General features: G+C 39.0%; 1 protein-coding gene across 1 annotated transcript in view; it reads right to left on the bottom strand.

Annotated features, from left to right (window-relative positions):
• KATNIP (katanin interacting protein) overlaps positions 1-25874 on the bottom strand; it is a 62914-nt gene that overhangs the window by 17139 nt on the left and 19901 nt on the right. Inside the window, exons 11-17 of the mRNA XM_054843369.1 lie at positions 25644-25850; positions 23055-23195; positions 17348-18245; positions 11973-12707; positions 11197-11405; positions 7254-7317; positions 2435-2612 (exon numbers count right to left, since the gene is read on the bottom strand). Of these exons, the coding sequence (XP_054699344.1) occupies positions 2435-2612; positions 7254-7317; positions 11197-11405; positions 11973-12707; positions 17348-18245; positions 23055-23195; positions 25644-25850 (2432 nt within the window). The remainder of the gene's footprint in view (positions 1-2434; positions 2613-7253; positions 7318-11196; positions 11406-11972; positions 12708-17347; positions 18246-23054; positions 23196-25643; positions 25851-25874) is intronic.

The raw sequence follows: 25874 nt of genomic DNA, 5'->3' as shown, positions 1-25874 counted from the left end.
TGAAAATCAGGTACTTTCCTAGTGTTAATTTTTTTCTAGGTGCCACTTCCAGCTTCCAGGGCTTATTGTGCCCATGTATATGCAATTAAAAGCACAGTAAATGTCAAAAATAATATGCAATTGTTGAATTAAAGACAGTGGGGGGAGAAAAAACAGTATTTCCTTTAGTTGGGTCCTTTTGAGGGAAACCAGAAAAATCCTTAGATTTTCCCTGTGTGACCAGGGGCAGGCAGAAGAAAGCTCAACTACCTTTGTACCAAAATGGCCACAGGCAAAACTCTAAGGCCCAGACAAAATATAAGTTATTAATATATTTCCATCCCTAAACTAGTATCTCTGGCACTCTGCAGTGCGTTACTATGCAAATGCAACTAACTATGCTGAATCTGACAGGGAGCTGGATGGCAGCTGGACAACCCAGAGAAGAAGCAGAGTTTGTTCACAGCCTTCTTCATGCACAGTTAGGCACATTCCTACTTTTTTTAAAAACCTTTTTACCAGCATGACAATGTCTTTTCATAAGAGCGCAGACTTCAGGCTGACTAGATAAAATTAATTCCATTATTTTCTCATTTTGGAATCCTGACTTTATATACTTCTACCACAAACTACAACATACAAAGATGGAGTAAAGGAGAATATGAACTAATTGTCCACTGTAATTACTTTGGTACTCTGCCCTATGTACTTAGGATTTATTTAAAAGTTTAACGGAAGAATGAGTGCCAGACTTGGCAGTTCCTTAAAGAAAAATATTTGAATAATGACTCTTTCACAGAAGAACTGATTAGGGAGACCACGAGAGAAAATATAATCCTTGACTTGGTCCTGAATAGTACACAGGACCTATTCCAAATGCTACAGTTGAAGAGCACTGTAGTGTACTCAAATTCAACATGCTTGCAGAAATATCAAAAGCCAAAAAAGTCCCTATTTCTTGTGCCCAGTAAGGTTCTTAAGCAAAAATGATGAAAGTCAAAAAAAAGGAGCAACAAAATAAAATAAAATCATTACACACAGCAGAGAGAATATTAAGGGATATCATACTGGATATGAACAGAACAAATGTATCCCACTTATTAAGAAAGACATTGGAAAGAGAGAGGACTTGAAAAATCAAAGCCAGCCTGGCTCAGTGGCAGGATAAAGAAAATTATTACAAGCCATCTTTCAACAAAATTCATGATGAAAAAACCCTAAATTGATAGGATCATAAACTCTGGAAGGCTAAATGTGTAGGCACAGGCCAAAAAAGGGTATGAAGGCTAGCAAGCAAAAGGTACCATAAATAAACTTCCTCAAATACATCAGGAGCAGAAAGCCTGCCAGAAATTCTGTAGGATCAACAGATGACAAGGCTGTAAAAGGAGCATGCAGAGAAGATAAGACACCAACAGAAAAAAAGCTAAATGAATTCTTTGCGTTTGGGTCCATCATGGTGGAGTATAGAGAGTTTCCACCCCAGAATCTCTTCATCACAAGGGATCTCATGGAAAGATTTCTTAGATCTTGATGCCTTCAGAAGAGATTTTCATACAAACAGGCAGAAGAACTGAGGAATTATATACAAGTAAGCTTGACATCTGTATTAGTCAGATTAGCAGAAATTACAAAGAACAGTTAGTTATGTTATACATATGTTATATAATATTCTAAGCAAGACAGCAAAGACTCTGAAAAGCGAAGTTCGAATTCATAAACCTATTCACAGACCATAAACATGCCAGAGGACAGGATTACAACTGAAAATACCCTTTGAAATGGAGATATGACTTGGAATCAACAGGATGCAGCTTCAGTAACAACCAAATGCCAAATCCTCTCCAGACCTATAGCCTTTGATTTCTATACTGCTACCATTTAGGAAGTACAAGTTAATTTGAGGAAGTATACCTGTCAATAAATAAAACTTCACTAGAATTACAAAAAAAAAAAAGGAAAAAAGCCACAGAATTGCCAAAAGAATGGCACCTATTTGTGCAATTCCCTAATACATCCTCACCCTTTGCTAACTTGAAAATTTTCTTTGAAATTATCCAGCAATCCTGCATAAATATCACTGCATATGCATAGACAGATGCTACAGAACACCCACATTTCTGCCTGGAAAGTCCTTAACAGAGATACCAACCAGGCGTGTTACCATCTCCTAACTCAAACACCATCTTTTGGAAACATCTCATTCATGTTTCTACAACAAGCTGTTCCTGGGTAGCTGGTGAAATCCAAGAATGAGCAATGGTATGAAAATCATGTTCGCCTTAACATGTGCTAACATAATAAAAGTTTATGTAATTCTGTCACTTTATAAAGTCTGATGTAAAATACATTTAAAATTGATAAACTCCAAAACTGTCGGTGGAAAAAACAGGCACAAAGAAATAAAAAAAGCCCTGCAGAAAATGCTTGGACGATCCAATGTTTCACTACTTACTTTTCTAATGTTCTGGAATCTCCTGTATACTCTGCAAGATCATTTAAGTCTTGGGGTGAAGCAGAAATCTGTTCTGTACTTATTTTTAATGCATGACCATTCTTTCCTATCACTTCAAGTCCTGTCAGTCCAAGGTAATGAGAGTCTCCCCAGGTCATGGTAAAATTCATTTGCAGGCCTATATAAAAGAATATATATATATTATATATATACATACTTAACAGTTTGAAGTAAGGAGCCAATATAAGGATGCATGTGAGCCCCAACAATTAGCAGTATGTGTATTTTGTTTAGGTTAAATATATGCTGTATTTGGGGACTTCCTGGTCTGCACGCCTACCTCCATGTAATAGCAGAATATCTTCTGTAAATATGTGTTAGACCCCTTTAGTGGGCTGCCAACATCTTGTTCACTTGTAACTGCACAACTCCTAATCAAGCATGTTATCAAGTGTCTCATTACTTAGCTTGTAGACTGACAGTAATTCAACGATACATGTAAGCAGTTACATGACAGATTTTGTGATTACACAGACACAGAGAAGACCTATTAGTCTCAAGTCTATCAACTTTTGCCAGCTAAATGACTATATAGATTCATATAAATCCAGTCTCTCATAAATCCATAAATTGTTAGAGAACACCAACTCACAGTTAAACCAAAAACCAAATTTGGTTTACTAATGTGTTTAAGTTACTATTTTCATGTCAGAACTGGACACACGGAAGTATTTTAACAGGACAGCATTAGTGAAAAGCAGCAATATTGATTAGCCTGCATCTCCAGAAATAAGAAAGAAAAATTGAGCAGACAAAAGATTGTACGTGTATCTTCAGATCCACCTGTTTCATGCCTTACTGAAACAATATGAATAGCACATACAGATATAACAAGCAATATTCCGATCTGATCAGGTTCCATAAAAATCCATCACTGTAAATTAAAAGTGTCTTTCATTTCACACACTACAGAAGCCCAGAAATAATCAGGCTGGATAACGTCTAAAGAAGCACCAGTAGTCGTGATGCCCTGTAAAACAAACAAGCATTAAACCTATTAAGCCATCCAGCCCAATTACCTCTAAATAGCCATAGCAATTTACACGAGACTAAGTCTTGATATACACATAAATTCACTTGGGTGTAAGATTTCATCAGCATTTGCAAGGACACTAAGAAATAAATAGTTCTATTAGCTGACAAGTTTGGTGCTATGGCTACATTGATAATAGATGCTATTCCCAAGGCCACTGCTAAGACTAAACTTGCTTTGTGTACAAGCACGCAAGAGTTCTCAGGCAAAACCAGAGTATATTTTCAAACAAAAGGAAAAGGTAGGTGTGTTGGGTTTGCATGGCAGGGTTTTGGTGGCGGGGGGGCTACAGGGGTGGCTTCTGTGAGAAGCTGCTAGAAGCTCCCCCTGTGTCTGATAGAGCCAATGCCAGCCAGCTCCAAGACAGGCCTGCCGCTGGCCAAGGCCAAGCCAATCAGCGCCTCTGTGATAACATATTTAAGAAGTAGAAAAACACTTAGAGAGAGAGAGAGCTTTTGCAGCCGGAGAGAGGAGTGAGAAGATGTAAGAAACTCTGCAGACACCCAGGTCAGTGCAGATGGAGGGGGAGGAGGAGCTCCAGGTGCCGGAGCAGAGATCCCCCTGCAGCCCGTGGTGAAGGCCATGGTGAAGCAGGCTGTCCCCCTGCAGCCCATGGAGGAAGGATGAGGGGGTGTAGAGATTCCACCTGCAGCCCGTGGAGGACCCCACGCCGGAGCAGGTGGAGGCACCTGAAGGAGGCTGCGGCCCGTGGGAAGCCCACGCTGGAGCAAGTTCCAGGCCGGACCGGTGGACCCGTGAAGAGGGGAGCCCACGCCAGGGCAGGTTTGCTGGCAGGACTTGTGACCCCGTGGGGGACCCCACGCTGGAGCAGTTTGCTCCTGAAGGTCTGCACCCCGTGAGAGGGACTCCATGCTGGGGCAGGGGAACGATGAGAGGAGTCCTCCCCCTGAGGATGAAGAAGCGGCAGAAACACCGTGTGATGAACTGACCGTAACCCCCACTCCCCGTCCCCCTGTGCCGCTGAGGGGGGGAAGGTTGAAGCCGGGAGTGAAGTTGAGCCCAGGAAGATGGGAGGGGTGGGGGGAAGTGTTTTAAGAGTTGATTTTATTTTCTCATTCCTCTACTCTGTTTTGCCTAGTAATAAATTAGATGAATTCCCTCTCTAAGTTTGGTCTGTTTTGCTCGTGACGATAATTAGTGAGTGATCTCTCCCTGTCCTTATCTCGACCTAAAAGCATTTCGTTATGCCTTTTCTCCCCTGTCCAGTGAAGGAGGGCAGTGATAGAGCAGCTCTGGTGGGCACCTGGCCCCCAGCCAGGCCTCAACCCTCCACAGTAGGTTGAAGTATCTGTCTACACAAGGTTTAGTATTCACATCGCCATGCCAATGCCTTCATAGAATCTCAGAATGATGCATGGTGGAAAGGACCTCTGGAGATCTCTAGTCCAACTCCAAGCTCAGAGCATGTCCATTAGATCAGATCTCTCAGGAGCTTATCCAGTGGAAGTTTGAATATCTCCAAGGCTGGCAAATTTCAAACCCTCTCTCAACCCCTGTTCCAGTGTTTGATTGCCCTCAGGGTGAAAAAGATTTCTTAATATCCAGTCGGAAATTCTTGTTTTCTACCTTGTTTCTGCTGTCTCTCAATCCAATCCTATGTCCATGCCTGAGAATGGCCTGGATCTGTCCTTTCTATGCCTTCCCAATAGCTATAGACAGCAAGATCTCCCTTCACCTTCTCTTCTCCAGGATGAGCAAACCAACCCAGATCTCTCATACTTTTCTCGCTTTCTGTCAGGTACTCCAGCTGCCTGACCATCTTGGTCACTCTCCTACACTGGACTTGCACCAGGATGTCAATTTTCTTCTTGTCCTATGGAGCTCCATACTTAACACAGTAGTCCAAATACAGTCTCACAAGTGCCGAATACAGGGAAAGAATCCCTTTCCTTGCCCTGCTGGCTGCACTACATCCCAGAAGGCAGCTGGCTGCCTTTACAAGGCCACACTGCTGACTCTTGTTCAATTTGCGGTCTTACAAAGACTTCAGGCCATTTGATGCAAAGCTGCTTTCTCAGCTAGCTGGCCCCCAGCTTGTCCTGTGGTGTGGGTTGTTACGTCCCACATGCAGGTCTTTGCATTTGCACTAAACTTCATGAGGTTACATTAGGTAACATCATGAGGTTACCATTTCTTCAGCCTGTTGAGGTCCCTCTGAAGAACAGCCTTGCCCTCCAGCATATCAACCACTCCCCTCTGTTTGGTATCATCCACAACCTTGCTGACATTGCACTTTATCCCATCATCCAAGTTCTTTAAAAAAAAAAAAAAGGACATTAATCAGTCTTGACTATAGTAATATTGATCCCTGAGGGACACCTCTAGTAACTAGCCACTGGACTTTGTACCAGTGACCATCACACTTTGAGGCACTATTTCTCCTTGACATCATGACTGGTAGCAGGATGAGAGAGATGAAAACTACCTAGAACAGGTCAGTGATACAGTGACTCAGTGACTCCACGCACAATTTATTAGCAGGAGTCCCAGATGAAAACAGCACTAGTGATCCTAAGTTTTGCACAGTTCCCAGTAATTTCCCAAAATGAGAAGCAGCAAGCGGACTCTCACTCCAGGTCTAAGGGACCACCCCACAGAATGAGCAGAACAAGGAACAATATACACAGGCAGGACAGGGTATACAGAAATCATTGGCAAAAATGAGGTTGTAGCTTCTAGTTGGTTTTTTGCTTTTGTGCAAGGTCATTTACAAAGACAGTCCCTTGTAGCAATTAATGGCATTTTTTTTTTCTGTGTAAGAGACTAAATTGGAGTTTCTTTTGCATTTCTTAAGAGATGGAAAGCCTCCCTTAAATATAACTAGCTTTCTCCAGCTCTTTGCCTGCAAGAACTCATGGAAATCAGGACCTCTTTGTTTGGTAGAGACAAGTTAGCCCAATCAGCTGATTTAACAATATCTTGTCAGTGTGAGAGACTGCATCTGCTGAGCTCTGAATCACACCCGCGCTTTTTCACCCACTTTGAGAAATGGGAGGAGGGAAAGGCATCTTAAGTTCACTGATGATTTTAGACATGTTCACAGATAAAGTTCACAGACCTAGATATATTTCATAGGTCACAGATCACAGCTCATAGGTAGAGTTCAGAGATATGTGGCTGACTAAGCCACAGCACTGTGTGCATTTTCAGAGAGGCCATCACAGGTTGCTGAAGACTTTATGCCAGGCCCAAGAAAGTAATTTCTCTTGTGTTGGTCAAAGGACCAGGAACTGATACTGAAACTTCTGGGCCATCCAGAAGCTCTCTGGACAATAATTTAAAGGCCCATAGAGAGTTAGTTTTGTACAGGATAAAGAAATCAGGTAATATAGGTATGGATATAACATTCTTGTCTAGCTTTACTGTAGGGTTTCTTTTGTCTTATCTGAGAAATTCAGTCAGTCTACATAAATGCATAGGATTGGGAGAGAATTACTGGGTAAGGGACACAGCTATTACAAATCCCATTCAGGGACTAGGCAAATGGCTAGTGTTATTTTTTTGAGATTAAAAGCCAACTGTTACGATATAATGTTCTAAATGCCATAGTAAACAAAGCTGCTGCCTTAAATATTCAATTACTCTTCTTTATTCTAGACCTGACATCTGTCACGAAGTTCTGTACAGCTCTGACAAATCAGATCGTCCTTGATAACATGTTTGGGGGGGAGGGTGGTTAAGCAAGAAGTAAATGTAAAAACTTACATTTTCCAGTAAATATTCCTGATTCCTTGGGCATATATTCAGAGAAAGGGTCTGGCTCTTGGACCTAAAAAGTAAACCAACAGCTGCAATGAACATGCATGTCACACACAAATTACAGACATATTGTTTATAAAGTGAGAGTTTTTTGGTGGGTTTTTTGTCTGTTTGTTTGTTTGGGCTTTTACATCCAGCCTTCTGTGTATCAATCTCCCCTTTGCCTCACCACCCAGGCTGTCCTGCAAATAATGGAAAACATGCCCTAAAACGTAGAAGATCATATAGATCCTTAGAAAGTCAAGGCTGTTAGGGTTTGGGTTTTTTTGTTAGTGCATATAGGAGTGTTAAATGGGAGACTCCCTGTTGTGGGCTACCTATTCTCAAAGAGGCTGAAATTCTTAAATCACTCGTATTTACCTGCAGACTGGCATTAGCAAATGATAATATGCTGAATTTGCAACATGTTGCAAATATGTTGCAGAGATAAGAAGTCTAGAAGGAAGTTAAGACCTCAGAGAGTGCCACCAGAATTTCTTCTCAAAAATCAAGCGGCAGAAGAAACAAGCAAACTTGTCCAAAAGCTTGCATTTGTTCTTTGACAACACTAATTAATAATAGCCTATGCTATTCAACATAGCAAACCAGAAAGTGAATAAACAGATGACAAAATTTGCTGATCATTCTGGGGCAATTAGGGTAGTCGAGACAAAGAACAACTGCAAAGCATTGAAGATAGGCTTCGTTTCATTGAGTGAGCATGATAAAATGGTTAGTTATGTTCACTGCAGGTAAATGTAAAAATGCTGCACATGAGGAAAACAATCCTAACTTCACACATACAGTATTGGGCTCCAAACAAAATAATGGCAGATTAGAATGAAATCTTGGCATTATTATAAATACTTCTACAAAAACATCAGCTCAATCCTCATTAGTAGTCAAAAAGTCAAATAGGAAATTAGAAGTCCAGACTCCTTCTCTATAGTTTCATTTATCATTAGAAGTAGACTTCCTGTCATTCAGAATACACCAAATAGACCTACATTGTGCCTTAAAAAAAAAAAAAAACCCACACTTGTCAACACTTTTTTCCTACTGTTATATTAGGCCTCTGCAGTATAACCACTGACATCCTGGATCTTACTTGTCTATGTTCCCAGACTGCAATATACTGATTTACTTCATGTAGTAGCAAATATCCTTGTGGTAATTAAGTATGTGAAACTGAACAAGAACTGCACACTGAAATAAACACACACCAATAACCCACAGAAGGTGGAAAACCCTCTCCTATTGGGGGTACCTTTCTCACAAAACACTGATTCTATCTTTGATGTCTGATGCTTTTTCCTTAGAACGAATTTAAAAGACCAGCCTGGGAATTAACATTTGCAACTCCACTGAATATCAAAACCCATGGACACAATAAAGCTACTGGTTTTATAGAATGTAGAATAATACCCTCCCTTGCAAGCCATAAACCATCTGTGCCAAGTCACCTTACCACCTCTTTTCCCCTTCTTCTTCTTTTCTTGGCTACTCAGATCCCTTCGTTCCACTGGTGCCCAGTATCTTTTCTTTCAGATATGGTCTAATTTTCTATTATTTCAACCACTTCTGCTTGTGAACACTGTCCTACCTGTGTTCTTAGACCCTTATGGCTAGAACAAAATTCCACCATAGTACAGGAGTTATTGGAAAAGCAATAAAAACTAGAAAGTATTACCATGCTCCTACGCCTCACCATACTGTATAGCACCTCCCATGTGAGGAGTAACTAAAGTAGGACTAACCATTCTGGAAAAGAGATTTAGCACAGATTGTAACAGAGGGGCATGAATCTCTTGAGTGGCTTGAAGAAGGGAATGGGAAATAATTGTTTAGTTTCTTCCAACAGAAAAATTAGGGGGCATTAAATGAACCTGGAGACAAACAGAAAGAGGTTCTTTGTGCTATGCAAGCTAAGGTGGGAAACTTGCCACAGAGCATTTTAAGTTGTAAAAGTGCACATGGGTTCAAAAAGCTAGTAGATGAATTAACACAATAAACATCCATGGCAGGATACTAAACACAAAGATTAAGTCAAGATGTCCTTGTGAGACAAATTTCTAAGGGGTGGATGAGCGTTTCAGAGAAACATTACTGTATGTTTGCTCTATTCTTACATTCTCCCTAGGCATCCACTGTTGGCCACAGTCAGAGTTGGGTCAAGTGTACTAGTTACAGGTCTGACCTTGCTGTAAAAGTTGACATGGTAAGGATTATTGAATTAATGTGAAAGACAGATGATCATAGATAATATTGACAAGAAAGTAAGCCACCTGCATAAGAGCTTGAAAAGTTCTATAGTCGGTGCAGGAAAACACTGTTTCGTCCACTGAACATGCTACAGGCAAAAAGGGTGAATGATCAACAGGTAGAGACTGTTCAAGCCCAATACTAGTCTGAATGACGTTATGCTGGGGAAGACAAATCATCTAGTAGATCTGTATCACTCTGATAGCATAAGCATCCATCTACAAAATCTTGATGGTACCAGCAAATACAGAATGACAGGGAGATCAATGGCTCAGTCACAATAGCTTTTGTTATTCCACTGCTGATACAGCATGTTTCAGGGTTAGAAAAGGAGTATGAAGAGCATCACAGATGAACAGCAAAATAAAAGGCAGAGGATCTGAGTAAGAACCAGACGGTCCGGGGCTAGGCTTCTGCAGTAGAAGTAGTCCAGGTGAATGCTTACAATAAAAGAGTGATTGAGAAAAAAAAGGTGAACTTTTTGAATTTGTGTTCCTAAAATCCTGCACTGCAAAAGGTGTCTGAACAGTTTAAGATACCACAAGCAAAGATGTGACCAAAATTACTGTTCCAGTATCAACTAGCACTGGAGAAGTCAAAGAATTAGTCAGTGACTCATGATCTTAACAGCAAGATCAGATTCCAATGTCATGACATTTTCTTTTGCCTTATAAGCCACGAGCAGAAGAGGACAAGACAGAATAGGAAGGCTTGACAACAGCACAAAACTCATTAGGAACCATGTATCACTGGGAGCACTTTAGCTGAACCAGCTCGAATTTGGATTGATTCAGCTTTGGATCTCCTCACACAAGGAGGAATAAGTGTGTGTCCCCTAAAAAAACAAAATCTCATTAAAGCAACAGCAGGTGCTCATGAAGATTCTAAGGTAGAAGATTTGATGAAAATCAGGCCAGAGACTGCCCCGCAACATCCTGAGCCGAAAATCTTGCAGGATCTATGCTCAGACACTGGACTGTTAGGCTGGAATGGTATGAGGCAAGACTCCACTGCTTGAAAATATGGCCTTTCTCCAAGTAGTAAAACACTTGCTGTATGGAATAGTAAAGGGGCATTTTTATGCTGCAAAATGCAGACACACCTGTGGAGAAGCTAGTCAAAAAAAGGAAACAAATAAGGGGAGGGTTGAGAGAGGGAGATCCTTGTCAGGTAAGATACTTAATTTCTGGAGGAAGAAACAAGCAAGAGTATACTCTGTGTGGAAAATACAGAAAAATCTTTGGTTTGGAGTGACAGGGAGCGCAGCTGCTTATTACATGAAAACTGTATGGTAAAAATCACTGACAGTGGCATAAACCTTCAGGAGTACCTACATCAAAAAGAACTCCCTCTAATCTCTGTCCAAGTAAGTACAGAAATATATATATACACACACACAATCCAGTATAGTCTTCCTTGTAGTCTTATTAATTAATCAGGGAACCCAAAATTTGGAGGACCTTTTGGGCTTTAAAAAATTGCATATATTATTGAGCTGGTAGAAAAAACCCAAAAGTCTTCAAAATAGACAATAGCTCTATTAGTTTTTCTGCAGAGCTTTACTCCATCATGGAAATCAATGTCTACTACTTCCATGTCATGTTTCAGAAAGACATTTACGGAGATTTCTGAACATAGAGGCCCCTACCTGTTGATCCTCTGTTCTTAACCCGGCTTGTGTAAAAGGTCTTTCATCTCCCTCCCTATCAGCAGTTGTTGGCCTCTTTAGCTCTTCCTCGTATCTCAAGGTGCTGGCATTTTCCATTTCTCCATCATATGTCTCATCATAGCAGTATATAGCTTCAAGAATATCATCATCGGTAGTGAACAATATAGTATCCCCAAAGTGCTCTGGAGCTAAAGGCAACATATAAAATTAAATGGAGAAACCACACAAAGTAATATATAGACTGATTAAAAACTATTTTCGGTCCTTCTTTACAATTAATTGGCAGTAGTGTTTAAAGATAATATATGATAAATTGATACTGACTACTGATATAATTAGTATGTTCATTCTCAAACTTACACTGCACAGCAGAAAAACCTAGAGAACTCAGTCAAATTTCAAATACACATAAAAGAAAATAGGAAAAAAGCTTCTCCATCACCTTTTCCAAAAGACCGTATCTGTTAAAACAAGTAAATTCTGCAACTTTTAAATGGTTAGTGACTATCTGATGTTATTGAAATACGGTCTTGTTGCTAAGACATCGTTAAGAATAGAGATTAGCTCTACATGCCGCTAAAATTCACAGTATCATTGAAGAATGCATTAGTGGGTTTTGCATTACATTTTGAAATTAAAAGGACTAAATACTATACAAAGTGCCAGCTTGCTTTGAAGTGATAACAAATAAACTAAATGTATTTGTTTGTATTGTAGTGCTGTTTCCACAAAGAAAATAATAAATTATAGCATACCTCCAGACAAGGTTCCTGAAGCTTTCGCAATTTCTCCTTTAAAGATGCATTGTTCATCTAACACCATTATAATGTCTTTCACACCTCTGAAAGAGTGTATGCGAGATTTATTATAATTCCAAATCCTAATCATAGCTACTTGACAGGAATTCACAAAGTCAATAAAGATAAAGTGAGATTTTCCAGGGGTAAATGGCGCTAGCCAGAGATGCATATCATCCTGTGTCCGATTTACCCCATCAATTAGGTTGGTTATTATTCTGGGATCATTGCCATAAGCTGGTAAAATATTTATATCAGGTGGTTCAGCTGTTATTTTTGAAATCTGAACAGGCTCTCCTTTAGAACTGAAAACTTCAATTCCATTAAGACCAACATAATGCCTGTCTCCCCATGTTGTTTGAATGTCTATCACTAAGTGCTGCCCATAAGGCAAAACAGGAATTTTAAAATCACTTCCATCATATGCCTCCACAGAATTTTCTTCTTGTTGTCTTTTTGGTAGTGTTTGTAGTCCCTCTTTTCTCATTTGCTGATATTCTCCAGGCCGGTTGATTTTCTGTTGATGGAGAAACTCATCAAAGATATCCCCTTGAAAATCCATGTTAGAGATTCGGCCACGATGGGAATAATTAAACTTCACCAAGGAATTCCAGGACTCCTGCAGAGTGTGCTCCTGTTCATTGTGCCACTTTGCTCTAGAGGTTGCTATGTCCTTCATGGAAAAGTCTTCATCTGAAAACAACATTACATAGGTATTTAATGTATAAACAGGACTGGAAGCAAACCACTACAACATGGACTTTCCAGAATTATGCTGGTCATATTTGTGTTCCCTTACTGTGAAATTCTGTTCCAGTATCACTTTTATTTTGCCACCCTACATGTCCCAATTTCTCTTCCCCATTTAGACATAACAAAACCAATCCCTTTTAACTACTGAAGAGCAGAGCACATGCCAAGATACAAAACGCAACTAAGTTTGAGACTGCGAATACTTAACACTGACAAAAATCAGGATTTTGCCCAGCAATACTTATTGTGCAGCTGTCACAATAGTTTAAATCATATTTCTGCAGAAAATCTTTCATACAGTTGGAAATGGCTGAACTTGTTAAGTTTCTAAAGCATTACAGAGAAAAGCTAGTGCTTCCCGTCAAAATCAGCCACGTGTATATAAAGAAAAGTGGCGAGAAGTAGGTTCGGCATAGAAGGAGGATGAGGTGAACGTTGCATTCAACGCAGGTAATGTCCAAGTATTTTTCTCACTTTTCAGCAAGTGTGAAATGTAGAAGGGGGATAATGACAAAGTACGTAATGGGAACGCAATGGGAACGACAAATTAGAGGGGCACAGTGGGAGCAAAGCATGCTCTCCTTGTGACTGCACTGGGGAGCTGCTTAATTTCCATCTCAAAACAATTAAGAGCAGATAATAACAAAGATTTTTCAATAAAACTGTCACTTATGTATTTTCTTCAAATAAATGAAGAAAAGCAAGTGGAGTACTAAACAATTGCAGGCCCATGGGCTAGATTTTACTTCTGTACAATGTCCTTGAGTGGATACTAAAACAAATGGTTATCAAGAATAAATGCCAATTGCCGTAAAATGCAAAATAATGTTTTCCCAAAAGACTGCTCAAGATTAACTTTCCACTTTGTTTTTGGAAAGACTGGGAAAGAGAGAATGTTCCTAATTTATCTATGGCCAATAATAATCTACACTGGGGACAAGTGAGATAAAAATAAGAATTTTAAAGCAGATGGGAAACTACCTGAAAGAGGGCTGTCTTCCAGAATGAAAGGCTGGAGACCAACCTGGCTATTCCTCCTTACCCCACAAGGGAAATACAGCTAGGAAGCAAAGGTACATACTTCAGAGAACATCAGTCATTTACAAGTCACTTTCTTGTTCAAACCATTGTCCGTATGGATACTCATGGGGTGGGTGATCCCAAACGGTACTTCCCAGAGCCTCACAATTTACCTGAAGAAGATACTTGTATATATATATTTACCACTTTAAAATGTCAAAGCTTGAAAATTTCAGGATGAGTATGTACAGAAGAGTATTTGACATCCATTGGCCTTTCTTGTTTTGGAGGTTTTTTCCTTTTTTTTTTTTTTAAAAACCCACACTTTTTTTCTTTTAACATTAAGTACTTCAAGCAGTACAGCAATTACAACTCTGAAGCACTTCCACAGCAGTTCAATACAAGTGATTTTCAACGGGAGGTTAACAGGTTTGTTAGCTACGTTAAGGAGTGACAACAGGAGAATTGGACCTCTGAAAGGAAAGCAGAGAATAGCCCAAAAGCAGAAGTCAATGGCTGAAGGCTCACAGGGTTTGGCAGGTTTTTTAGAATCTAAAATGTATTATCTTTATTGGAGCCATGCGAACAATAAACTCTGCCTGTAGATAAAGAGTATCCCACCTGCAGATGTTACAGACACATATTCCCAGCATTCTGCATTACTGAGAGGATTGTATGATGGATGCTATCCCAGAGTCCAGAAACAAAGACACCTCAAACGTGCGTCTCCCCTGTGGGTTTAGGAGGGGTGTCTTGAACCACTAAGTCCCTTGTCCTGCTTCTGATGGCAACACACACCATACAATTCCTCTCAAAACTTTACTAAACTACATTTTGGGGCAACACTAGCTTGGAAAAACATGTTCCTTCTCCCTCTGTTGTGTTAATCTCATTTTTACTCCCTGCAGTTATAAATAGCAATCATATTTCCATCCTGCAATCACATGCTTCATTTCCCAAATCATTCTAAAAGCTCTCTTCTGTATCTGTTCCACTTTGTAATCAGCTTTCCTGAAAATGGATGATCAGAACTGCAGTTTTCCAACTGACGTCTCACGAGCGCCCATGTTGAGATATTAACATTTCCCTAACTACCAGAAATGCCTCTGCTGATACACCCTCCGAGCGCATTGCTATAATCACGCCTGCGTCACACTAGTATTTCATAGTCAATCTGTTATCAACTACTCAGCCATGATCCTTCTCTTCCTCGGTCATTTGCAATTGATGATTACTCAGCTTACAACTTAATTTTTTGTTATTAGTCCCAAAATGACCCTGCAAGCAGTACTATTGAATTGCATTTCATTGCTATCACTCCAGTCCTCAAGTTCATCCTTCTGTGCAGTTCTTCAATCTTCTTAACTCGTAATACCCCAAATTATATGTTATTTGCAAATTTTATCAGCATACTACCATCATTTTCTTTGCACATTAAACCAGTTATCAAAGCAAAATTGTATGTTTTTAATAGCAACATTAAGTTGAGCCAAGTATGCATGGACGTGCTATTTCTAATTTCTGTTGTTCTCGTTGTTCTTCATCTAGCGATCAAAGGCATGCTGTGACCACTGTGTATGAGCTTGTGCTGCCTTCCCTTTATCACATACTGCTATTGGGAAACTGCAGTTCCCTATGCCCTGTACCAATTAAAATTCACCACTCCTAGGGAAACACTTAAAACTGTTGTTAATGCTCACTCAGCTCCACTTTGAAGATGGCTTTACCCTGCACAGTACAGTACGGAGAGAACAAAAGCTAGTAGGTGGCATGCAATTTTCCCAGGGACAAACACGTTGGGAGTTTTAAGCACCAGACGACAAAACCTGCTCTGAGCAAAATTAGATGACATTATAATTAGAATCATGATAATCCTTATCATATAGTTTACATTAAAACTCCTAAATAGTTACCATTTTTAAAATTGAACAGAAATTACCAAGGTGGGATTTATTTACAGTTTCCATAGTGTTGACAAGTTTTTAATCTAACAGAGATACTGTAAAATGTGTGAAAACGGGCTGTGGTGAGTGGGTGGGTGAAGGGAAGATTCCAACTACTTCTTTACTTTTTTCTTCTTCAAGGTATAATTTCAGATATACTTACAAAATTGCTGTTTTCTCTGCAGAGGGGCAGAGAAGGAAAAATTCAGACATTCTAAGTTTAGGAAGAATCACTTCACATTTGTCTGAAAACTTCACGCAATACCTGCTGTAGAATTTGAAGTGGCATTCCTGCATTTAGGCATACTTCCTGTCCCTTATGGCCATGACTTCAATGTAAACACTCGAATACAATATACAGCCAGCTACACCTTCATGTAAATTATTCTGATGGTTATTTTTACTAAATCACACCTAAAATTAAATTTGTATTTTTGTAACCTCCTCTTCCAATTCTCTGGGCCTTGTTGTCCTTGTTCTGCCAGACTCTCTTAATTTGAAACAAGCTATTGAATGCTGAAAAATTACAGAATGCCAAAGAACAATTTCAGAATTTGCCCGATCCTCACACTTCCCTGAGGACGCACTGTTGGCTACTGCCAGAGGCAGAACACAACTACACAAATCTGGGTCCCACACCTCCAACTGGATCCAGGCAAACTAAAAAATGGTTTGGAGAAAGATGACAAGGATAATCAAAAGCATGGACCAGGTAACAGCTAAATTTACTAGAAAACTCTTCATAAATGAGCAGAGATGTCTGAGGGAGAGGTTTGAAAGAGGTATGTAATGTCATGAGCAGAGAAGGGAAAATAAGGGCAGTTTTCCATTTACTCTGAATAAATATATTCAGCATATATTCTGAGAAAGACACAAACCTACTACACAAATAAACTCTGTAAATTTACTCACTACCTTGAGGTCACATTCTTTATCCTTTTGCAGAGTTTCACTGATATTAGCAATCATTTGCTGTCTGCAGGAGTGACAACTTTTAGAATGTAATTTCATAGACTCACAGAATCATTTGGGTTGGAAGGGACCTTAAAAAGACCTTAAAAAAACCTTAGAGCCCATCTAGTTCCAACCCTCTGCCATGGGCAGGGACACCCTCCACTAGCCCAGGTTGCCCAAAGCCCCATCCAACCTGGCCTTGAACACTTCCAGGGATGGGGCATCCACAGCTTCTCTGGGCAACCTGTGCCAGGGCCTCAGCACCCTCACAGGGAAGAATTTTTTCCTTATATCTAATCTGTATCTACCCTCTTTTAGTTTAAAACCATTACCCCTTGTCCTATCACTACATGCCCTTGTAAATTTACTGAATTTAATATTTACTGAAATTCAGTCTTCTCCAAATAAATTTAAAAACACTACCTCAGAATGTAATTTTTGCAGAAGAGCATTTCACATCAGGTGTAGGACAAGGAGAGAGGCTCTGAGCATTGTTGTAGTATGAATGAGAGAAACTGAATACTGCAAACACCACAAATAAAATCCCACTATCTATACCTCCGGGAATCTCAAGAAGTCCCTTCCAACCCAAATGATTCTGTGCTTCTGCTAAATGAAGAACATGTCAGCGCTTGCACTAAGGTTGCTATTGTGAGCTCTTACCTTTGAGTGCAGAATCATCTTCTCCAAGATTTATAGTGTTTAAACCCTCCTTTTTTACATATCTGACATTTCTCCTTCCACTTGTAGGGTACTGTAAGCTGCAGCAATTCTTCTTAGGAAGCTGCTCCAAAATGTCCAAGCCCACATCACCATCCTTTCCGGTTAGCATTTGTGATCTCTCATCTCCATTTGCATTTCTACTACTGGATCTTCCCAGCTCATTTCTCCGACATTTGACATCCTCATTAGTCAGATCTGAAATGTTTTTCATGAGTCCATCTGACTGTGTTTGAAATCTCAAGCCTAAACAATGTTCTGTGGCAAGCCAGGGAGGCTTCTGCTTACTGGAAGTAATTTGAGTGTTCTCTGTTACTTGGGAAGATGACTGTAACCAAGAAGGAATTGCACCTGTAGAATCAGACAGTTTTCTTCCTGTTAGCTTTTCCATTTGCTCGCTCAAAGTAAGTTCATCATCGGATTGAACATGCTCCGTAACTGCTTGTACTGTCGCATTCTCTTTGCTATCTTCTATACAAACTTGAGATGGTAACAGTTTTACATCATCCTCTAACTTGAACAAATTTTTCTTTGCAAAGCTGACTGAGTTCATCTTATGCTCAAGAAGATTTTCTTCTGGCAGAGATTTCCAGTTTAGTGAAGTATTGTTTGACTGTAAGCATTTTACATGTAGGTCTGCTTTCCTCTCTGTGACTGCAGGTGCATTTATTTCTTTCCTTTCATTTGAAGAATATGCAGAGATATCTTGCTTGTGATCTGTAAGGTCAATTGTAGTGCTATGGTCAGTGAGGAGATCTCCAGAGGCTCTCTCTAATTCACCATCAAATACAAGGTTCTCATCAACATATAACTTCACTTTCTTTGCTCCAACATCAAGATCCTACAAAAATAAAAGTACGAAGACTTCAATTAAGCTGTTCAAGTATTAGATATCACAGTTCTGGAACTCCAACATTTGAATACTTAATCAATAAACAGATGAATACAATTAAAATCCCTTATCAGTAACATGCTTTTGACTGCTTTTTAACCAAAAGCTCAAACAACTGAAAAATACTGTGGAATATTTAAGATTTTATTTAAAAGGACTAGAAAACCCGCTAGACAGTACTATGAACCATTTTGGCTGACAAAGCTTTAGAAAAGCTTGAGTGAAGAAGCCTAAATTAAGTATAAATATATTTGATCAGGATATAAATTCCAGAGGCACATTTTGCTTCAGCATCTTTAAGAGTCATCCCTTTCATGACATGTTCCACAGCAAACAACCACCCAGATCAAAGCCACTAGAGTTAAAAAGAGTTATAAAGAGTTATAGAAATACAGGGCTGGAAAGGACATTAAAAAAAATCATCCAGTCCATCTCTTTCCCCTGAATAAAGTAAAATAACCCATACCATTGTGAGGAAAACTGTTTTTAACAATTATCAAATAATCTGCCCTGATGGCTTATTCCAACATTTAACTAGCCTTTTAAATAGAAGGTCTTTATCATCTCAGTCACAACTCTGCCACTCACAACTTTATCTCTATGTTCTCCTTTTCTGTGGCACCCACTAAAACCTGATTTTTTTCATTCCATTGAAGTTGGAACTAATGTTCTTTCTATTCTCTTTATCATTTCCATCTAACCTTTTCACCCTCTTAACAAAAATACTGGTATCTTCAAAGAAAATACAGAAGATGAGACAGAATCCATCTCCTTTCTGCCCTCTAAATTTCAGTAACATGTCCTTCATGTGGAGTCTTTAAAAACTCTCTGTTCTTTCCTTATTTTCATGGAAACTGAGAAGCTTTTCATGAAAGTAAGAAGGTTCAGTTTCATCCCTCTTGCTCATCTCCTGGATGTCAGTTCTCTTTGAACATCAATTTCAGTTTTCCACCGCTCCCAGCCTAAACCAGTTATTCCTTCACCTTCAAGTACAAGTGTCTCCCGTTCTTCACTCCTGCATGCACTCTTTACAGCTTACAAGTCTTTATAACTTCCATTCTACTACTTTCCAAATAGTAACATGTATGAGGGGAAAAATGTAATATGGACCTGCACAGGGAGTAAAACAGAAGATGCAGGAATAACAAGAAAGCTTCAGTTGAGGGAGGGGAATAAGTGTAGAAATGCGAGACACATTCCTGATAGAAAAAGATAACCTTCACTAACTTCTCAGAGAACAGCTGTAAACCCAGTTTAATTGTCATGGCTGCCTGTGTTACTCCTGGAGTATCATAAAGCGCTATATGTCCGTACTGATGCATTTGGCCATAAAACATGATATTTTTTCCCCTTGAACAAGGACACTGCTAGATTAATCTAACCTGGGATCAAAACACTTTAATAATTATATATTAAAAACTAATGACATGGCTTTGCCTGAAATTATGATGGGGAAGAGCAAGACTATCAGGATGCCCCAGTAATGTTATTTTTTGAATCTTTGTATGTCTGGACTGTTAATGTCTCCCTTAAATGCTAGAGATATTGGATATTCACAGTTGAATTTGGGATAACTGCAACACTTCTACATAATATCCTAGCCTTTACTGCTGTTATAAATATTCAAACCTTAGTTCTGTGGTTTTACCTGGGAACAGATATAAACTGCATGAAACCACACAAATATATACACATATATTTTGAAAAGTATTTGTCGATTTAATCTTTTTAAATTAAAATCACCAACCTCTTAAGAACAAAATGTTTTTTAAATGAATCCCACTCCACCCACCTGTACTGGAAGAGGACGGGTAGACAGAGAAAACATTACAAAATGAGACAGTGGAGCTTATTCTCCCTGCAAGAGGGACAGTCAAGCATGGAAAAGGGCCAGTCACTTCAAAATTACTATTCCGGTCAGTGGGAAATTACTTCCCTTCTCTGAAGTTTTGGAGTGTCTGGGATAGGTATCATAGGAAGCTTCTTCAAAAGTGGTGTCCGGACTGTATCAAGATGAACCAACTAAAGCTGCAGATACTTCCGAGACAATAGAGACAGATTGAACTGGGGCAGGCATTAATAACAGCTGATAGCTCAGAAGATCCAGCTATTCATGAAGAACCAGTAAAAGAGCTAATGAAAATCTCTTGCACCAAAATTCTAAGCAGACTGAGGCTCAGGCAGGAAAAATATGAACAGATCTCAGGGACTCCAAGACAAACATGTGCAGACACAAGACTAAGAACTGCTCCTTTTCATTCCCTCACACCCCTTCTGAGCCTCCAGTTGCTTGGCGATCAGACATGGCAGGAAAGATCAACAGAGCTTCTCCTCATACCACTGCTTAACTCTCCTCAAGCACGAGGAGGGTGGAGAAACACCTTCCTCATGAGTAATTCCATCAAGAAGCTACCCTGTAAACAAACACTGAATACTTCATCCAAGGCAGGGTTTTTTTTCCTCCCAGAAGGGTAATTAGAATAGCACAATGTCTCAGAACAAGCAAGTAGGTATGATCAATGTCAGAGAGAAAAAAATGAAAGATTTTGGGAAATAGTTCTATGGTTTCTCTTGATGTTCATTCCCAGCTTCCCCTTCAGGCTTCAAGAGCGCCTGCTGGGATGGTGCTTTCCAGTGAGGCAGCAGGGATGGTATTTCTGGCCATTTCAGTGGTATTTGTGCATGAAGGACAAAGCTTAAAACCAGAGGCATTTTTCTGCAAATTACACCTGGACAGAGGACTTGAAGTTACCTCTGCCTGACTTCTCACAGAAGAGTGAAAAGGAAGGAGCAATAGAAAAGAAGTCAAGAACGAAAAGAACTAAGTTATTCTACAAACCTAACTCTGCTGGAATAAAGCTGCTGCATCCTTACAGACAACGCACCCCAGTGGTAGTCCCCACTGAAAAAAATCTCCAACTCCAGAGAATGGACATGAACACACACACGGGAGGAACACGCATACGGGCAATCGCTTGAAGGAGAAAATTACCCAACTGCAGAGCAGCTAAGCCATTCATGCTTTTAAGTATTAATACCATTCACAGATTTGTGAAGACATACAACAGACAGTATACTGGATATTATGAAAAGCGTTTTAATAGCATCAAGTAACAATGCAACTTCAAGGCTGTTGCAAGTATTTACAAAATGCCTAAATTCAGACAGACTTGAAAAGAACTGGGTGCCCTCACTTACACTTGATCTGCTCTTGCAGACTAAAAATTACTTCTTTTTTCACAGACCTCATCTGAAGTAAATAGAGGAAAGATGAAGCATTTTCTGAGACCTTCCTTGTAATACACTGAATCAAGGAATCTATGACAAGGATGTACTCTGACTTTTATGGCTTCCTTCAGACATATTTTTTCTACTTCCAGACTCAAGTTCTAAAACTCAAATGTTTTCAACAATCCAAAAGTACTGGCCTGAATTAATTTTTGTCTGTTTTTTGAAGAAGTACTTGGGCACCTCTCACTTACGTGGTTTTTGAGGGAAAGAAGGTGGTTAGACTGATTACTAAAAAATGACACAGAAATCTGGCTCTGGATTTACATTACCAGGAAGAAAATTGTTAGCTAATGATATTTTTTGGTTTTATACTTCTCAGACAAAACTTCCTCATGACAAATTACAGAATTAGCCAGAACTGCTTTATAGTATTCTTTCATCTTAAGGATAACGAGACACTTCTTTAGTCAGCGTAGATGGCTGCACTGCCACCAAAATCCATGGGATTATACTCCTAATGGATTTTACAGCTTGTCTCACAGCAGTTTATGAAAAAAAAAAACCAAACCCAAAACCAAAAAAACCACAGAAGTACATTTACGTGTATTTCCTGCATTATATTCAATAGGTTTGATAACTAATCATACTATTACCTCCAAAACCAGCAGTCCCTTTTGCACTGTCTAATGATAACGGAACATTCTGTAGCAGACATTTTAATAGAAAAAGCTATTAAAATTCCAGAAAATAAATATAAATCATGTTATAGTAAATTTGTTTAAGCTGTCCCTTCCATAGCCATTTCCATAGTATAAATTACCATATGTGCTTATATAAGAACATAGATGAGAGCAAAACCAGAGGGATAAAGCCTCTTATTTATAATCCAGGACAGCAAATCCTCTTTGATCCAGTACCTGGGATTTTTTTCTTAACATTGAAGTGTACAAACAAGAATAATTTCCATGGTGACATTCAAACACACAAACAAGAGACCATCTGCCATGAGATGTCTCTCTTGTAACACTAGATTACTTGTTTTATTATGAACACACAGTTAATATACTTTTTAATTAAAGTGACAAAACCAAAAATCGAGCAACGGTCAGCCTATTATACCTATACATATGAAAAAACACATATTTAAACATGTATTTATTTATGTTGTGATAAACCAACTGAAAGTCCTGAATATTAAGACGCACTTAGCTTTGCATCTTTATTTCTCGCCACAGTAAAGGATTAACTGACAGAATATGCAAGCCTTTTATGAGGTCTTTAGAGATCTTTAATAGCTTTGAAAGAAAATTCTAATTGTGCCTATGAAAACGTTAACGCTTACATTGCTACCACTTACAATTAAGACAAAAGCAAATTTCACAGTTGGCAGGCACCCCTCCTAGCTCCCTATTTTATTAGGGAAAATGATACCTACTTTTATTTCATACTTTTGAAAAGAAGATCAAACTGAGTTTCCCTAGGCAAGGTAGAGCATACATACAGAGGAGGTGAGAAAAGACTACTTACACAGGGAGTCGTTGTGTTGTAATTCCAAATCTTGATCTTGGATATACCAAAGTCACGTGACCGGGTGGGATTGCGGATAACAAAGTAAAGTTGGATGGGCGGATGGAAAGGGCATATCCAAAGGAAGCTTTCCTTCGTGGTCTAAAAACACGTACAAGCAGACCATCACTAATACTCTTTCTCCTAAAGCAGCATATTTTAATTAAGTCATCACCCCATGGAAAAAATATACATTGATTAGAAAAATAACCATTTAATAAAATCTGCTACATTAAAGGCAAAACCTTAACCTCATTTCCAAACAGTAAATCCGACTCTTCTGCCTGTAAGACAGCTGACAACAACCTGACAATTAGATAAAGGTCAGCTGCTTGCTGTCCCAGTAAGACATCTGCATGCTCACAAATGACAGGCAGTCTGCCATGCTTTGTAACTGCAAGGTCAAAGCATGCCCAGTTTATTTTAATCAAATTAATCAGCTTTGCAGGCAGTAGAGGGGATCACTGAGCACAAAAGACACTGTATAATCATTTTACGATTTCTTAAAGTGCTTACAGTTCTGTTTTGTCCTCTAAAGAGAGGGATCTTATAGAATTTTATTTCACTGCCTCTATTTTAATCAGGCTTTGCAGACAACTAATTTCATAGAATCACAGAGCAGTAGGGGTTGGAAGGGACCCCTGGAGATCATCCAGTCTGACCCCCTGCTAAAGCAGGATCACCCAGAGCAGGTTGCACAAGATTGCATCCAGGCGGGTTTTGAATATTTCCAGAGGAGATATTCATAGCAAGTCGAGAGCACCTGAGGTTCTGCCAGACCTTTTTTTTCTTTTACAGCATATCACGGAGTACAAGGAAGGACGCAATTTAAGTGTTCTTCTTAAAAGTCTGCAAGGGTAATAAATAAACTATAAAATAAACAAAATCCCTGATCTTCAATAGGAGTATGTCTGTTCTCAAAGACAAATGTACACCTAAATGACCAAGATGGAAGTGTTTTAACTGTGGTAAAGTGAGTTTTCCACAAAGTAAGTTTTTATGTTAGTTTTCAATTCTGTTGAAAATATTAGTTGCTTAAAAATTCATTAATTTGTTGTTTTTTCTAATGCACCCAAAAACTTTCCTGTATGATCTGAAATGTACACAAACTGGAAATGCTGCTTTGACTTCTGAAGGAGTCTGCAGTTCAGTTATCACATATCCACATTCTAAGACCACGTTCCCTGTCCATATTGAATCTTCTCTGATGCAATACCTTCCCAGCTTCAAGGGAGGAGATTACAGGGTCACAAATCAAAGGAATATATTAATCAATGAAATATAAAACCTCATTATTGAAGAAAAATGGGATATAGAAATATATGAGAACTGCTGAGAATAACAGGTTTATAATGGATTAATGAATATATTACTACATAATTTATAATTATCTAGAAAGTCTGAGAGTCACTACTACGACTACTGAGTGTCATCTGCCAGAGAGCACAGCCTATAAAGGAGAATGGGTATTTATAACACCCAAACTACAATTTTCAGGAGACAGTAAGAAAGACGTTTCAAGTAAAAATAGCTGTCTGGAAATAATACTCCATACTGAGTTTCAACTAAATTTCAAAATACTGCATATTTGCTCTCTTTCTATTCTCATTCACCCTGCAAGCAGAAAAGTATCGCTAGCATGAAATGAGTTAGAATTTATATTTTTTAATAGACTAAGTTATTTAGTATCCTCATCCACTCAAATCATACTAGTTTTTACCAGAAACCTAGCTCTGAAGACTCATGGAGACAAAGGACACTCAGCGAATGTACAGCACAAATGAAATTATGGCTGTATGAAGGACTACGGACATTTGCTACATCTCTTCAGCAGCATCAGAATTTCATACCAGTTATTGCCTTTTGTCTGTTGTCTTTAGTATGTAAGCACCTCATGTCTCCTCATCTTACTATCTCACAGAAGAGCCATGAAATACTTGTACCATGCCACGTATTTTTCTTACTCTCTTGTTCAAAACTACACATTCTTACTCTTCCCTAGGTAAAAGGATAACAAGGGGACAGGAGAAACTAAGCATGTTTCCTTCTTATTAGACATCTGGAAGAAGTTAGCAGTGAAGCTCCTATACCTTCAGATCACAAGAATTACTTGTTTATTAGCAGACATACTGTAAGCATGTGAAATTCCCTGTCCTTAAAGTTCTGTGATCTCATTCTACAGATACTATGATTACATTACAATACTTTAAAAACAAAATGTGTTCTTTCATCCAAGACAATACCACAGAGTTACTATGTAAGGAGGCAGAGTTAAAGCTGCCTCCTTCCAGTTGCTCAGTTAAGTTAGTCAGGCAAATTAATCAAATTCTTTTCTAAAACAAAATTATAACTGAATACCAACATCTTGGACAGGACAGATGGATTTGTTAGTAATAAGCAATATTTGTTTGGGTTTTTTTAATTATCAGATAGTTGTTATGCAAGTCAGGTTCAAACTGCAATCATGTTTCTAAACAAAAAACCTAGTGATAGAATATTTAAAGAAATATTATAATGAGAAATTTCACATCCAGGACTAAGCTGTCTTACATTTAAGTTCTTGTTGACCAAGCAGCACAAATCCCCAGGGTTGTCAGCATTTCGAATGTCCACGTCATGAGGAGACACAAATATCTTTTCATTGTATAAATCAAAGAATTCCACCTCACTCAGGCCCACGTTTACTGGATTCCCCCAGTTAGAAAGAAGTTCCATAGTCACATAAACGGCATCACGTACTTCCGCACTGGTTGTCATCTGGACCAAAATGAAATACAGTAT

This window comes from Grus americana, chromosome 15 (genome assembly GCF_028858705.1).
Source record: "Grus americana isolate bGruAme1 chromosome 15, bGruAme1.mat, whole genome shotgun sequence".
Lineage (NCBI taxonomy): Eukaryota > Metazoa > Chordata > Aves > Gruiformes > Gruidae > Grus > Grus americana.
The sequence above is the reverse complement of the archived record's forward strand: the minus strand, read 5'-3'. Positions and strand labels throughout refer to the sequence as shown.